Source organism: Pagrus major, chromosome 8, assembly GCF_040436345.1.
Source record: "Pagrus major chromosome 8, Pma_NU_1.0".
Classification (NCBI taxonomy): domain Eukaryota; kingdom Metazoa; phylum Chordata; class Actinopteri; order Spariformes; family Sparidae; genus Pagrus; species Pagrus major.
The window spans coordinates 32,306,375-32,320,175 of NC_133222.1; the positions used below are offsets into that span (position 1 = coordinate 32,306,375).

The following is a 13,801-nucleotide window of genomic DNA, read 5'->3' on the forward strand; positions in this document are numbered from 1 at the left end:
CTAAGAGAAGAAAACAAACCACTGGCAGTATGAAGGAAAAGAACTGGATGAAGTTATGTCAAAAACTTCAAAGGCGTATATGTATGAGTAAATGTAGTAAGTATTGTGCTTTAGTGATTATCAATCTGTTTCTTTGTGAAGACTATTTGAAAGGCTTGTAAATCCCAATCAGAACTGAATGGCTAAACAACTCTGAGCACACTTTTGTAATGTAAATTGGATCTGCTTTAGCTGGAGCTTTAAGGATGAATTCACCCAAACATGAAAGTCAGTTATTATCCTCCCACCCTTATGTCTTTGGAAAGGCATGATTAGTTTCACAGTCCACAAAACATTCCTGGGGCATCACTGTAAAACAGTGTTGCATCAGTCTCCTAAACAACTGAAGTAGACGGGGACTTGTAAAACACAACGGAAACCCCCCGCTTGTCCAGTGTAATGCAAGTCCCTGGAAGATTTGAACCGATGTCACTTACACGCTTGACGGCTGGTTAAGTTCATGCACCCACTTCAGACGGGGTGCACGCTAACAAATTTAGCTTAGCAGCTAGAGTGAAGATTCCAGTTTAGAAAAGAGTTCTGGAGACCACGAAACTTCACCCGACTTTCCATCAGCATGAGGCTGAGTAGATCATGACTGAATTTTAAATTTTGGGTGAAATTGTCCTTTAAGATTTATATACATCAAATATACATTTAAAATATTCTTTTCACATTTTATCTTTACATTACCACGCAACACACTAACAGCATCACCAAAGGATTAAAAAACATAGTCGCAAGAGAATCTATTTTCAAGAATCCTACCTGTACAAATGACCACTGTCCTCATGCAAATGACAACAGCACCCCTTCACCCTGGCTGCTGTGGTCCTCCACTAATGCTAACTGACTCTAACTGACCACGTCACTTTGCTGATGATTCGTTATCAAAAGCTTTATCTGATGTATAACTGTTTAACCTGATTGATTAACTCTTCTCAGACCCAATCAGACTCTTCAATAGTGATTTCCCCACACACCTCTGCCGTAGCATTACCAAACACTTTTTCAACATGTGGTGTGGTTCTAGAAATGTCTCAGCTTGGCCTTTATGTATCCTTTGTAATTGTTTATATCCCAAGTTAATTCATTGTTTATGACTGACTCTTCACAATTTTATTTATACTTACTAATGCTTAATTTAGCTTAATCCAAATTTTTGACTCCAGAATAATTACCATTAGCATATACAACAGCCTACAAATATTACTGGAATAAACTGAAAACAAGTAGGAGCGGCCGAAGCATGACTTTGCACACCAGCTGCAGGAAAGTTGCCTTCACTGAAAACAAAATAAATCACATGCACTGAAAGTATTTTCACCTTGTTGTCAGCTTTAATAAACTGATATTGTTTCGGTGTTTATCTCTGCATTCACTTTTAAGAAATTCCAGAAAAGCTGTGTCATGCTATTGCTACTGAACTGACCTGCTTCAGACACCAGAAGTGGGTGAGTCTTCCTAGACAGTGGACAAGTCCTCCTCCTCCTCCAGCAAAAGATTTGTGACAGAAAGCACGTGGCCTAATGCAGCAAAGTGTTTAATGTCAGATGAATGAAATACTGCTGTCATGTGTTCCAAGAAGTTTTCCTCAAATGTAAAGAGCTTTTTTTTTTTTCTCAAGAAACTTTTCTTTGCCTCATTTTATTGAGGCAGAGAGTGTGCTGAGGGGATCCAGAGAGACACGTCAGCCCTGGTGGAACAAGATCCCAGCAGGCTCAGCAAATAACAAGAAGCTCAGTAACAGCATAACTGATGTCTTAAGACAACATATCTGACTTTTTAAATAATCTGAAATGGCACGATAGCAATAAAATCTTGCGTTCTCTATTTTTACGACCCTAGATCTGTTTTAACGCAAAATAAAATCACTTGCAAGGGTAAGCCTCTCAATTTTTTGCAGTACATGTACCCTGCCCCATGCTGGGCTTCAAGATCAGATTCCTTCCCTGAACCCTGAACTGTCTGCCATTTCCACACATGCATGCACCCAGTCTGAGTAAGAGATCTTAAAACATCCCATCAGACCTGTCTTGTGGCATGTCTGCCTGTGGGTCAACACTTCCAATCTGTGACACACAACCATCTTGGTGGCAACTACATGCAGACTGTTACTGAGCGAGAAATACAAGAGAATGATGTGATGTGGTCTCTTCTCCTCAGAATAAGGAGGACCACACCTGCACAGAGAATCTGAACAAGAGGGTGAATACACTGTGTAGTTCAGTAATTTGTTAACGGGTGACAATACACTGTGTGTGTTGATGTTTATCACATTATTACATCCACTTTTTGGTCCATTAACTTAATTTGCATTTCTTCCTGAAAATGCAGACTGAATGCTGAGATGCCCTTTGCTGGAAATTAGATTAGATTCGATAGGCTTTATTTTTTTGAACTAGGAGTAGAGCGATTATCGGCCTGGCTAGTTATCGTGGGCCGATATTCAGCATTTTTCCGATTGTCTGTATCTTTGATTTTTCTGTCAGATTGCCGATAAAATAAACTAATTTAAAAATGTGCTACTTTGGCTCTGATGCAGCATGCTCTCACACAATGTCCCACCCACAACCCTATCTGACTGGTAATACGTCACAATTAATAGCCTATAAACACTGAATAATCTGAATCTGCAAAACAACTATTAATTAAATATATCAAATAAATGTAGTGGAGAGGAAGTTTAAAGTAGCAGAAAATGGAAATACTCAAGTAACGTACCTGAAAACGTACCTGAAAATTGTACTTAAGAACAGTACTTGAGTAAATTGTACTTAGGTTTATTCCATCAATGGTTCTAAATTTTTACTGCAAATGAATATCGCTCCCAAATACCAGTTTTCAGTCTCATTGATTTCTGATAATCAGTATCGGTATTGGCCCTAGAAAGCCATGTATGCCAACTCTTAATTTGAACCCTGGGTCACTCAATCAAGAACACATTATCTGTTATCGGGGGACATGCTTTAACTATAGTTACTGGGCCACTCTCGAGTTGTGGACTAATGCATCATCTAGTGTCTGTTGAACTGGCAAAGAGAGTCTGATAAAGTTTCATAATTTTTCCAGTAGTTAACTTGTGACCTGAACCCAAGTACTTGACTAGGAACACCCATGGCACAAGTGAAGGCATTAACATTTATAAAGGAGAGAGGATCTAATTACTCAACACATTTACACTGCTATAGGTCTAATCAATCATCCAAACAACCATGTGAATGTATGTATGAAGTTTGGATTTTTTCTTAAAATAAGATGAGGATTCAAACTTCTGACCGTGAGGTATGAGCTCTATTCACTCTGCCACAGAGCAGCAGTAACAGACATTGTTTAGCACTACTCATATGACTGATAAAACCAAACAGTCTAAAACTCTCCTGTAAGGAAAGCTTTCTCTACATATAAATGTGGGGATGTCTCCCTCTAGAGCTCTCTGACACAAACAGCACCTTTCTGTGAAGTGCACTCCACTCATGTCTTTCTCTACATGTAGACATCTTTGCCTTTTCGTGGTTGTCTAAGAATGACAAAACTGGAAAAACTTTGTTTGCTTTCACATCAAAAGCACATAATTAAATGTCTTAACCAACCAGTCATAGACGATGACAATTGAACACCTTTGTGTAAGTTTCTGTAAAGGTGAACTGTTGAACTTTATCATTTATTACCTGCTCCAGGGAGGTTATGCTTTCATCTGTGTCCATTTGTTTGTTAGTTGTTTGGTTTGTCCGCAGGATTAAAACTACTGAATGGATTCCTACCAAACTAGGATGGAGAACGGGTTTTTCGCCCAGAATAGACCCCATTAACTTTTTGTGCAGATCTGGATAAAGGGACACATCTGGGATTTTCTTCTCACTTTCTTCAACATTGTGAGATAGTACGTTTATTTTTACATTTTCAGTAATTTCTCAGGGAATAATGCCTGAATCTTGATGAGAAAATCAGGCGTATTCAGGTAGCTGGTATCTATGAGTGAGTACAAAAGGGGACTGTTGGGCCTTGGCACTCTACTGAGTGCCATTCTGGTTCAGTTGGTATTTCTACTGTGCTGCATATGCTTTGTTACTGTGGATCTAAAAATCATGAGATGGTCCACAGAGACATCTTGTTCTCTGATAAGCTTATGATGAACTTGTGGGTCCATTAAGTTCATGTTGATGTGAAATGTAACTGTTGCAAAGGAGTAGAAGGCCGATCAGGTCTGGTTTCTGTGTGTGTTGAATGATGACTTCTTCTTCATCCTTTGAGACACTCCTTCTGACTTTGTATGATAGGATTTGTTTGTCTCCAATAATGTGATTACAATATATAATCTACTTGTGATTTCAGTGTCTTTGTGTGTTAATGTAACTGTGTTCAGATTGCTTTTCAGAGAATTTCCACAACAAGTTTTAGCAGACAGAATGAGGAGTCAGGGCTCACTGGGCTTAAGTGTTTTTGCATTCATTATACTTATAATACTTTACTTATCACCTGTACTCTCCAACACGCTTGTTGAAATAAATCATCGTAATCACAGCAGATGAATCTCAGTGAATAATATAACTATGTGTTACTGAGTCTGTTTGCAAATCAAATTGTGCAACCAGAAATGACAGTTATTGAGTTCAGGCTTTCACAGGAAAGTCACATTCTCTCTTACTCATTGTTCCTAACAATGTTGTGACGTCATGGACACCTTATATTTCAGCATCAAATATTGTGATATTTGATTTTGTCACCCAGTCCAAGCAGATTTCAAAATCGGTATCACTTTAAGGCCATATCCTAGTTATTCGTCCCTGTTAATTCGCCCCATGGCCATTTTCCAACCAATTCCATTACTTAAGTCTGATGTAAAGTGTCACATTTAATGCAAAATGATGACTTTTGTTGAGTCAATTAAAAAACTTCAATAACTATGTGTGTAATTTCTTACAGGAGAGAGAATAACCAACTTGGAATACATCATTTTTATGTATAATACGTGACTAATAAACCCTTGAAAAACACATTATATTCATGTGGAAATATCCCCTGATTTTATCTGAAATAATGTAATAAAAACATAAGGTTTATGTATAAGTCTGCATTCAGTTAATTTAATCAGACTGTTTACTAAAAGTAAAACACTAAATCATTGTTTTGGACAAATGACTATACTTTATGTTGAAACACAGTGAATGTTACACCAGATATATGTGTTGTGATTATTTGCTATTGATTGACATTCTAGTTGTTTCTAGACAGTTGCACTCCGCTCTAAGTTTCACTCATCATTACGCAGTGATTTACATCTTTCACAACATAGACTATGACTCAGCTCATTACGGTCACTGACATGAAAACACACAATCACTTCTGTGGAAAAACACAGCCGGGCGGTGGCGACTTCGAGTGCAAAACAGGGACCATGTTGCCTTCAGGCTCCCACTATAATGCCCTACATCTGAGGCAGTGGATGTAAACAGACGTCTACCTATGTAATGAGTGCCGGCTAAATGTGACAAACATAGAAAACATAAAGCTTATCGCATTCACTGCTTGAAGTGAGTGTGCTGATAATCTTCAGAGGATTCAAAACAACAGGGAATATTCTAGTAGCTAGTTCAATGACTTCCTCATCGCAGGACAGCCTGGTATATGATGCAACTGTCATAATCCTTACACAGATTTATAGACGCTTCCGCGATTTAATAAACAATCGCTATGTATGGCCTCTTGTGCTTCTTTTAAACAACAAGAAACAAATACGCCACAGTTATCTTGTGCGCTTGCGGCGTGAATTAGATATTTCCTGCTGCGCGTGGTACGTAAACGCAGCACACTACAATAAGCCATTTACTGAGCTCTGCTCACGAGCGCTGGCTGAAGTGGCCGGGTGCAGAGCAGCAGGAGGGAGAGGAGACACAGCACACGCTGCTCTGTTTGTACCGTGTGCACACACCCGAAAACAAGGACAGACAATACACAAGATTTATGTATAACATTGGAAAATAACAACAATAAGATGACACTACACGTCCGCAATGTTTATCTTAAATTGTTGAACACCATTATCGAGACAAATAACAGAAAAAGGACAGTATTCGTTTACTGCGCCACTGCAGGTCACATGGTATAGTAAGAACGTTAATATTGATATTAATATAATAGTAGTAAATTGTAAGGGGGTGTTTATTTATTTATTTTTTTTTTTAAACACTTGTTAGTATTTTAAATCAAGAATTTCGGAAATACAATACACCTCCAGATTAAAACAATAAAACAATAAAATGAAAAAGTAATTAGTTTTATTAAGTATTGGATTGTTAAGTGCTGAAAGTAAAGACCAATCATTGATATTAGAAATGTTAAACTCCTCTTTGACTCTAAATCATAAAGCAGAAATTTTATTTAAATATAATTCTACCTAAAATAAAAAAGAAGACAAAAAGGATTCAGGCTTCAAATAAAGACGTGGCTTTTACTGGCTGATTGTCTGTGATCTGAATTATTTAATTTCTTTGGCACAAGTTATTATTCATAAAGTGAGTCAATACTTGAATCCATCAGTTGAAATATTATAGCCCCCATCCCACAAAAAATGTATTTCGAGTTGAGTGCACACACTGGAAGTCTTTATAGGACACGTGAAAGCATCTTGGCTCTGCTCCACATTTTTCTTTCATTTTCGGAAATCCGTGCGCAAACTGAGCGCATGATCTGTGCACACTGCAATATGTGCTCACGGATTTCCACATTTAAGGTAACATTTTCTCCCATATAACCCCCGGGGTCTGCTGACTACTGACCACACACATGAAAGAGGAACTTATGATCCTAATTTAAACATATTCTGTGTCCCTGTACCTGGATATGAGACATGTTGGTGATCTTTCATAGTCTGTTTTCTTTCTCCCTGCATCTCTGATGATGTTTTCATCCGTGTAAACACATTAATTATTCCAGTCTTTATTGTCCCCAGGGGCAGAAATGAAGTCTGGGGGCTTACGTAATTGACAGACAGTATGCCAGTTTGTCTTCCCTTTTGTCCCGCTTCTGTGTGGTTAACCAAGCCGTGTGCACAAACCTCTTTGCAATCATTTACTACGTGCCTGCGTGCAGCGTGACAAGCGCATTTTTGCACCCGGTGCTGTTGTTCCCAAAATGCTATAAAAAGAGACACCCGTTCTCTGACATTCACAACACTGACTCAACTGAGACTGAAGAATCAACCACTTCTCACGAAGAAACCTCGACATCACCTGAAAAATGGACCCTTGCGAGTGCTCTAAGAGTAAGTGTTCTCATTTTATGATTTCATCTGATCTATCTCATGCCTGTAGTGTTTATAGAACCATTTTTGGTCATAGATGGATATATATGAAACTGATGTGGCTGAATATTGTTTTCCAGCTGGAACCTGCAACTGCGGAGGATCCTGCACATGCACAAACTGCTCCTGCACCACGTGCAAGAAGAGTAAGTCCTGACATCCTCACATCGATGACATGTTGAGAGTAATTTATTTAGTCTTGAGCCAGGGACCACTGGAGGGAATATCTGAATAATTTAATTCTGCTTTTTATCCAAGCATATAATTGTATGTCCCTAGCACTGAGTAAGCTTACTCATAATGATTAAAGAATTGGGCACTCGATTTGTGCTGACTTTCTTCTGAAATCAGCTTCTACATAAATGTAGCTGGCTGCCCAGGTGGTTCTAATTGGCAGTAAAAGGTGTAAATAACTATATACTAAATGTCTTTTAATATAATGCCCTGGAATTAATTATAAGTTCACCCAAAATAAAAATGTAGTAAGTCTACTTGGCCTCATGCCAATGGAAATGGGGACTTAACCTAAAGATTGTTTACACCCCTGATGTGCAGTCAAACTAGTGCACTAAATTCAGATGGGGTGTGCAAAAATGCTTCTAGCTCACCAGCTACAGTGAAGCCATCTACTTAAGGGTGTAAATGACAACTTTACTCATCAGAAATTATGGTGTGAGTTGTTTACATTTTTGGGTGTCCTTTTCTTTCATCAGCTGTAGCTTTCTGTTCTCTAAGTTGCAGATTAATTGACTTCTGTTATGGATTCTCATTGCAGGCTGCTGCTCATGCTGCCCATCCGGCTGCACCAAGTGCGCCTCTGGCTGCGTGTGCAAAGGGAAGACTTGTGACACAAGCTGCTGTCAGTAAGGAGTCCGCAACATCAGCTGCTTGTTGGCCTTGTGATGTCACCTGTGACCCATCTGGGATTTATTGCAGTAGCAAATGTCCAGTGAAAGTGATCTATTTTGTACTTGTCTTCAGTGTTGAAATAAACATGTTTCCTTAACGCATAAGTTTGTCTCGGTGCTTCATGCTGTCAGCATTGTGTGTGTGTGTGTGTGTGTGTATAGGGTTTCAAGCTTTGGCATAAAATGAGCTGATGTGACTCAGGTGTGTGGTTGCAGTGTGAAGTTGTCTACTCAAGGTCACACGCAGCTGCAGCAGTATACAAGCTGAAGCTCATTAATCATGTGCTTATGGCTGCAGACTCCTGATTTTGATAATGGTGATTCACTAGGCAGGTCAAGCTCAGGCATGTTCACCCAAAATTAAAATGTCATTCTCTATTCAACCCATGGTCAAGGAAGTTTTTTTTTTTTCGTAGTCCAGAAACCTTTCTGGAGCTGGACAGCAAAGTCTCCGGAAGCCCTGAGATCTCAAAGATGTTTACACTATTGTATAAGCCAAAAGCTAAAGGCATCAGCATCTTTTTTAGATCTTGGCTTCCAGAGACTCAGCTTACACAGGGTGAGCTGTTTGGGCGGACTGTGCACTTGCCTTTCCATCAGCAGATAATGACTTCATTTTTGGGTGAGCTTTTCCTTTAAAGCAGCCAAGGTCTGGTTCAAGTTAAAGGTTTGTCCAGAAAGTTAACACATGAGTATATCAACCAAAACTCATTTAACCACCTCAGACTTTTTGTATGAAGGATTTACAGGCCTGAAAACATTTTAGAACACATGCAAACCTTTTAAAACACTCAGGTTCTGAGCAAATGTCTGTGCTTCTCATGTTCCAATCATCCGAGGACCACAGTGTATTCTTGGACTATCCTCGGGTCCCGCACGGAATTTTATTTATTACTTTTAGGGGAAGATTTAACAATTTTAACTCAAAAAGCAGGGACCTTGACCTACACGGAACGTTCTAATCACGCGGTTTCCGGTAGGAAGAGTGACAGTGACGTACACCGGAAGTGTGGCGTTGTTTCTGTGTTCGGGGCGAAATTTTAACCAGTGTTTTCGTCGTCCTGGAGTTTTACTCATAGTTATTTAGAAAATACTGGTATAATAGTACATTTAAGTGCCTAAACATGCCGAAGGTCGTGTCTCGAAGTGTCGTGTGCTCGGACACCAGAGACAGAGAGGAGTACGACGACGGAGAAAAGCCCCTTCATGTCTACTACTGCCTGTGCGGTCAGATGGTTCTGGTGTTGGACTGCCAGCTGGAGAAGCTGCCCATGAGGCCGAGGGACAAAGCCAGGGTCATCGATGCGGCCAAACATGCCCACAAATTCTGCAACGTTGAGGTGGACGAAAACGCGTACATCAAGAGAGCAGAGGGCATCGAGAGGCAGTACCGCAAGAAGTGCGGCAAGTGCGGCCTGCGTCTCTTCTACCAGCACCAGGAGAAGAACAACCCGGCCACCTTCATCGTGGACGGAGCCGTGGTCAAGTTCGGCCAGGGCTTCGGCAACACTAGCGTCTACAGCCAGAAACAGCCGGAGGCTCCCAAGAAAGTCCGTGTGATGATGACCAAGAGGACCAAAGACATGGGCAAGTTCAGCTCTGTCACAGTTTCTACCATTGACGAGGAGGAGGAGGAGATCGAGGCCAGAGAGGTGGCGGACTCCTACGCACAAAACGCCAAAGTGATTGAGAAGCAGCTTGAGAGGAAAGGCATGAGCAAGAGGAGGCTGCAGGAGCTGGCTGAGCTGGAGGCCAAGAAGGCGAAGATGAAGGGAACCCTTATTGATAATCAGTTCAAGTAGAAAATTGTTAATGAAGGACAGACTGTGAGAAAAGTTATTCTCATCCACAGAAGATCCATTTATGATCTGCCCAGTACTGTCCAGTTGTTTGTCTGGGCAACCCAGCAGTCAAGTGCACAGAAAGGGCAATACTTGGACAGGACTTTGATCAGTACAGGACTGGTGATTTGATTTTTTTTTTTTAATAGGTGTTGCATATTAAGATTTTGATCTTGAGTTGAGGCTGTACACCTTTTTAATTTTGTTCAATATATTCATTTGTACATAAATTAAGACAAAATAAACATGTTTTGGTATTTTTTAATGCTTCTGTTCTTCAGAGTTCAGGGTTGTTGATCTTAAATACTGTCAAATAGTGTGTAACGGTATTGACAAAACAAGTGTAGGTGCCCACTTTTTAAGTATGGCTCTAAAGGTTCAATGAATCAATGAAACAGTATTGTAAAGGGTATTGGTATGTACTCTTACTAAAGATGAAGTGACTAATCAATTAATCATTTAGGCCATTTATCAAGAAAAAATGCAAACTTTATCTGGTTCCATCCTCAACTATGAAGATTTGCAGCTTGTTTCTGTTTCCTGAAGGACTGTTAACATCCATTACTTTGTCAAAGAGATTGAAATATTTTCAATTATGATCAGAAGTGAAAGCACAAAATTCAGATTTTTAATCAATAAGTCAAACTCTTTAACTCTTGTATGTGAATTTAACAGTTAACAATACTACAGAATTTTAATGAATACATTACGTTTTTATCATTTGTTATTCAAATTTGTAATATTTATAATATCTACAGTATAAGACAGATTTTTGAGGGTTTCTGAGTCAGACAGTGATTCATGATCCCAAACATGGGAAAATGTAGGCTAGCGTCTAGCTGGCCTACATTTCCCCATCAACTCCTTAATGTGGGTCACAAAAATAGAGGACAAATTAGGAGAACAATGTGTGTTGTAGACTGGATCAAACACTTGGCCACAGCTCATAAACAATTTAAAGTATTTAGGGCTGCAGATGTAGGCCTGGGTTTTTCTTTCTCTTGGTTAGGGTGAGAACTTTGAATAAAATATTAAATGGTTATAAACAAATGCAACTACAAAATGCAATCTCCACAGATTACTGTAGATCGTAGAGAAACACTAACAAGCAAAAAATATACAGCATATAATAAATGATCTTCCTCAACTTCAAACCCATGAGTACATTGTTTTTAAAGGCCAGTGGCCCTGAAAGTATTCCTTTTTTAAAATGTCTTTAGGTTATAAATTGACAAGACAGATAAACGCCCCGGTTGAAAATAATTATCAATGGCTCAGTTCCTTTTAAATGTCAGGTGACCAGTGACTCAAAACAATAGTGGCCTAAAATAAATGCAGCAAAGATATTATTAATCTCATGTGTGGTTTTCCTCCAGTGACTTATCAAAATGTCTGCTGTGAAAAAGGAGCAAAATTATTGATAATTTAATTTTATTGTGACAAACAGATCAACATATTTGTTCTTTTGGAGCAAATATACATTTGCTGCTTGTATTTCATCCATGCAATTAGTGAATGTATAAGTAGAGGTTAGGTAAAAGCTTCAAGATTTCTGTATGCCAGGAGTACAAGCATGGCTCTGATACCCTGCCTGTGTCTGCTGTCTGTGTTGTATAACAGAAAACAGTTGTAGGCTATCATTCTGTATTATATAATGAAGTATCTCTGGGAGTTTTTACTCCACATGACCAGCTCTGTCCTCATGCAGCAACAGACTGTCGCCTGGAAGCAGCCATCTGGGCTTTGTGATTTAGCTACAGCCAGTGGTTTCCTCTCATGAGGAAACAACAAAGGCTCAAGTGAAACAGCAAAGGATGTCAGCGCTTTTTTAATTTATATGATGAGCTCTGTCTCCATGTGGGGACTCGGCAGACAGTTGCTCAACAACAACACCGAGCCTAATCTAGAGACTTTTGTTATCAGGAGTGATGCAGTGACTTTAGAGCTGACAACGGCGTTAAATATGTTTTATAAGGACCAACAAGTCATAGAGTTAATTGTGTATTGCTGCTTTATACAGTTAAAGTAAAAACAAACTGAGTTTTTTGTTATTTAAATCTCTTGTGTCAAATCATTTCTAGTGGTAAAAATGATCATTTTGAAATGATGATGATCATAAATATGAGAAATATTTGGAGATTTTAGCAGTATAACAATTTCATTAAAGAAAAACAGGAATACAATATGTATTTTCCAAAGCACATACAATTTTTAAAGAAAAATGGCTATTTAATAGGATTTTTTACTGCTTAATTTAACCAACATCAGTCGCAACAAAAATCTTTGTGACCAAAGAAAAAAAAAGTTTAAAATTGTAGTTTGCTATATTTGGGAGAAATAAATTAAGATGTTTATTGGAAAGAATTTGCTCATAAATTGCAACAGCAGCACAGTAGCAGTAGCAACAAATGAGATTTTTGCTACTTTTCACTAGCTCAGTGATGAATTTTACATACTGGGTTTGCAGAGCTGACACCAATCATGACAATCATGATACATGATTCTTGTGAGACATGTCTCCGGACGCACGCTTTAAATGAGATAAGGTTAGTCTACTAATTTACTAACGTGTATTGCACTTAACTCCCTTGACCCATATCTGGTGTTTTTGACTGCAATCTACAAAGCTTTTGTTTTCCATGACCTACGGTAGATAACCCCAAAGAAGTAATACAGTGTTGCTTCACATGACGGCCCTGAACATTTAAAAGGTAAACAGGTTCAACTTTAGGTTGCTGTGATGTGTTACTTCATGTGTTACCTTTATTTTTTTCTTACAGTTAAATAGTTACAATAAAAGATACAACTATTAAGACAGTTAAGACTATTAAGACATAAAATTCACAACATGTTAGATACCCTTGCAAAAACAAACTGTGAATATGAATGCATATTTCAACCTTGCAAATGAAGAGATTTTTCCTGCCTTCAGCCCTATGCATATTGGGCAGTCATAGAGGTGGGAGGAATTTTGTTACATGATTACAAATATTAGTCCTGTGCTTTTAGTCAAGCTGCTGCCAAGCCTCATTATTGAAAAAGTGGCGTTGATTTCCTAACGCTAATTTAAGAACCTGTCATCTCTTTTTCCCATTTACAACTATCACATACTAAAGGCCCATTAACAATAAAAAGAAAATGAAATAAGAAATTCTTTGTCCCATGTCAGCGTTTAAGTAGTCTAGACTGTAACATGAGTAACTGTCTGTAAAGCATTTTGTGGCTCCAGAGGAAACAGAAAGGATTCTGATAAAGTGCTTCCAGTGATGTGACTCAGTGGCTAAACTGTAGGTAATGAAGGAACCCGGTTCTGAGAAGGAAGAATAATGTGTGGCATAAAATGGTGATACCTCTGGTTCTGCTGTATCAATTTGAAAAAAAAAAATCAATCAAAATCAATCTGTTTTTAAACCGTCCATGTTGTTCAACAGTCTTATAGGAGTGCAGTGCAACTAGAGTGACATCACTGATTACATGCAGCTTCTTTTGGAGCCACAAAAGGCTTCACACTTCCCGTTTCACATATGCAGTTAACTGTAAACACACTTTAATGTGTAAAATTGGTGGAGATACCCTTTAAGCCAGTTCACAGTTTGCTGTTGTCAAAGTCCTCCAGCCCAGCTGACAGAGCAGCGGGGTTGGTCTCATCTTGAAGAAGGCGAAGAAGTGTGATTTCCGGGTATCGTCCAATCAGCATCGACTCCAGAAGT

The 13,801-nt window shown here is 38.9% G+C and overlaps 2 protein-coding genes across 2 annotated transcripts; both read left to right on the forward strand.

Moving 5' to 3' along the window:
- The first annotated feature begins 7,195 nt into the window (after positions 1-7,195).
- mt2 (metallothionein 2) lies at positions 7,196-8,355 on the forward strand. The gene is made up of 3 exons (XM_073471839.1): positions 7,196-7,303; positions 7,423-7,488; positions 8,118-8,355. The coding sequence occupies exons 1-3, from the start codon at positions 7,279-7,281 to the stop codon at positions 8,207-8,209; spliced, it is 183 nt and encodes a 60-aa protein (XP_073327940.1). The 5' UTR covers positions 7,196-7,278; the 3' UTR covers positions 8,210-8,355.
- Positions 8,356-8,983: 628 nt separating this feature from the next.
- Positions 8,984-10,348, forward strand: steep1 (STING1 ER exit protein 1). Its single transcript, XM_073471840.1, has one exon. It carries the CDS (start codon positions 9,375-9,377, stop codon positions 10,050-10,052), a length of 678 nt encoding a protein of 225 aa, XP_073327941.1. The 5' UTR covers positions 8,984-9,374; the 3' UTR covers positions 10,053-10,348.
- The last annotated feature ends 3,453 nt before the right edge of the window (positions 10,349-13,801 follow it).